The 3,193-nt window shown below is 46.6% G+C and overlaps 2 protein-coding genes across 2 annotated transcripts; both read right to left on the bottom strand.

Annotated features, from left to right (window-relative positions):
• Positions 1-43: 43 nt before the first annotated feature.
• Positions 44-661, bottom strand: PHALS_08761 (histidine triad nucleotide-binding protein 3-like; the record flags this gene model as incomplete). Its single annotated transcript, XM_024724167.1, has 4 exons — positions 44-215; positions 283-352; positions 415-532; positions 593-661. The coding sequence occupies 4 exons, from the start codon at positions 659-661 to the stop codon at positions 44-46; spliced, it is 429 nt and encodes a 142-aa protein (XP_024575071.1).
• Positions 662-1,065: 404 nt separating this feature from the next.
• On the bottom strand, positions 1,066-1,392 carry PHALS_08762 (uncharacterized protein; the record flags this gene model as incomplete). Its single annotated transcript, XM_024724168.1, has 1 exon — positions 1,066-1,392. One exon carries the CDS (start codon positions 1,390-1,392, stop codon positions 1,066-1,068), a length of 327 nt encoding a protein of 108 aa, XP_024575072.1.
• Positions 1,393-3,193: the final 1,801 nt, after the last annotated feature.

Consider the following 3,193-nt stretch of genomic DNA (forward strand, 5'->3'; position numbering starts at 1 on the left):
ACAGCCGTTGATCGCAAGCACTATACTGTATATTGAGTTGTGTTTAATATATCGTTCTGGAGCGCAAAGCTGCGAGGGTGCTTTCAGCGCTGATGTACGTCGGCAGCATCGACTCCATGTATCGCAAGCGATTCCATGATGGAAGGAATGGTAGGCCAAGACAGTGCATGTGCAGATGCGGTATAGATGCGAATGGTGGGAGATGAAAGCCGAATCTGCACAAAGTCAACTATTATGAGTATCTCATCATTGAGCAGTCCAGTATGAGTTTCAGCCTTGTACCGGCAGTTGCCTTCATCCTCGAACCCATCACTCGCTAATATCCTCTTTCCTGTCTCCATCATGTGCTTCACTGTAAGTAATAGCAACAGGTCAAAGCATTTCAATAAAGTTACCGCTATGCATACTACATACAAAGTTCGCAATGCGCCGGCGTGAGGTCGCTAACGTAAGAAATATGTTCATGTGGAATCACCAGTACGTGCTTCTTGGCGCGTGGAATACGATCTAATATTGCAATAATCTTCGCATCCTATTGCAGCGACGCAATACTTGTGAGTCGAGTTGTACAAGTCGTAACTTCATCGCTTACCTCGTACACAATCTGATGCTTTTCACGAAGCGAATTGGAACAGAACACACAGGAACGAAAACCTCGCATTCCGTTGCACTCAATTCTTAATTTTGTCTGTCACAAATTTTGTCTCATAATTCAAAATACTCAAAACACCAGACCAATCTCAACGTCTACTTGCGTAATGTACGGTTGAAACTCTCATGACTTTGTGTGGATAAGCCCTCAAAGCTCACGTTTGACTTTTAACCGCAGACAATCACCGTTTAGACTCAACATAGTTATATGTTTGTTAAGTTGTTACTCGGACTTGTTCCTTCTAATTTGCTAAAGCAACCTAATCCTGTGGTGCTTTCACGCATTGACACCAATTTTGCCTTTCGACCCTTTAATAGAAGTTGTGGGTAATTTCTACTTCCAACACAGTTGCTCTACTTGGCTGCAACTGAAATTGATCAGCTGACATGGTTGGTGTAACACGTACCGCTTCCTCACAGCCTCCAGCGCGCCAAGCGACTCGGCACCCATTTACAAGTAAATCCCGGCCCCTCATTGCTAAGTGCTGGATGGCAACGCCTTTGAAAAAGTATTGCAAGGTTTAACCATCCTAGCATCCGAAGAATAGCGCTGCCGAAATGCACTTGCACTACCTCCATCGCTTGTCGATGCAAAGAACTGCACGTACATGTGGATCCCTGCTGCACGTTTAGCAGCTGAATGTTAAATGGACGAGCTATGTGTATCCTTAAAAGTGGATTATCAACCGGAACTATGCCGTAAAATTTTGCAACTGTTTGCGTGCTGAAATTTGTCCGCATCCGTAATCAAGATTTTGGCTTTGTTTGCACGTCAGACGAGGCACTTCGATATTTGGGGTGTTTTAAGCTCAAGACTTGCGTTACGTTAGGAATCATAAAAAAATTAATCGATCGTCGACATTATACAACTGGTAAGCTAATCACAACGCTCGACCTGTGCTTTTCACAGCGACTTACGATAACGGCATGCTCTCATCAAGAGCCCGCACTATATATTACAATACGTTTTCATGCCCACCTGCCTTGTTTGAGCCAGACCTTTGCGAAGAAACTTACTCCGAGTTGATTGATACGCCTTACTTCGTTCAAATACAATTCCGCAAGCGCAACCGCTTACGCCCGCCGTCGCTTCGTCCAACTGCACGCATGGTATCCGATGTCTAAAACGCAAGGATGCTTGGCAAAAATTAGCACCCGCGCCGGCTGCCGTCTCTGCGCATGTGGATACTTCGTGGCTGCAGCGGGGCCGCCGTAGCTAAGCGATTGATGAAGCGTACTTTGAGTCACGGACCTTTCGTTCTTTACAATAATCAAGTATGAGTTAGCGGGTCGCAATCCGCTTACTTCAAGAGTAATCATTTTTTCCTTTCCACGGCTAATAGACATTATATTCATAACTGATTTTTATTTTTATTCATTCTAATTTTAAAAGTTTCGATTTTCTCAAATATATTAAATATATATATTAAGATCTAAATACATGCATAATTACTGGCTACCTAGCTCACATACCGTATTCTTGTTTGTGTGCAGTCACACCATACACATCTCGTGTGACACACACCTGCTACCAGTATATGTGTAATCCCGTGACACCCTCTTCCCATTAAGATTGAGAACATTTACAGTCCAATCGATTGGTGTCTGAACGAGGCTCGCGTGTCCGTTAGACACTGCAACTTAATTTATTGGAGCTTAACAACTTTCTTGTTCAATGAGCCCTGTGTCCACGACACGAAAATCACCAAGTCTCTCTGGTTCTGACAGCGAGGACGCGCAGAGCCCAACTTCGTTCCCCGTACGTGGTACGATGTCGGACAGTGCGTCCACGGCACCAGGATGTATATCCTAGGCTCAATGAGCACAAGCGTCGCGCTCCGCACACGCTATCAGTGACGATCGACCTCGTTGAGGATGTGGGGTTGGTCGACTACGAGTCTAATATCCCCTTTTCCCGCATGGGATGACGAGGAAGGCAAGCTGCACCAGCAGCCTGATACGAGCCCTGCTCGCCCCTTGCGGACCCCATGTCCGTTTCCTGACTTCTCGTCACCTGAGGGACGTTGTGTAATCACCAACGACCTCGACGTGAAACAGATACGACAGCTTGAAGCTGCCCATAAGGCGGCTAAAAAGCGCGCCCATCCATGGTCGCTCATGACCCTCGTGTGGAAAATGGATCCCGCCCTGTGGATCCCGCTTTGAAAGCAAAGAACATGGTAACTCGATCATTACGCGTCACATCATCGCGCCCCCGGCCAGAACGGACGATGAACTTGCCACATGGAAAGCTCTTCGAGCTCTTTTCTTGGTCCCACAAGAAAATCCGTTAGACGTTTATCGCACTCGTCTAAGTGCTCAACGAGTTGGCACTCGTGTACCCGCAATGCAGACAATACCTGTAGTGCTCACCCCTGGCGAAAGCACTACAGATGACGAAGCGCTCTTTGAGTGATGGGTGCAACGGCACCAAAAACTTTCCTCACTGCATAATCTGTAGTTGAGCCACAAGGAAGTGGAAGTGTGTGTGGAGCGACACCTCCGATTTGAGTTTGCCAAACTCAAGGCACGCCGTCGACTT

Source organism: Plasmopara halstedii, assembly GCF_900000015.1.
Source record: "Plasmopara halstedii genome assembly, contig: Scaffold_323, whole genome shotgun sequence".
NCBI lineage: Eukaryota > Oomycota > Peronosporomycetes > Peronosporales > Peronosporaceae > Plasmopara > Plasmopara halstedii.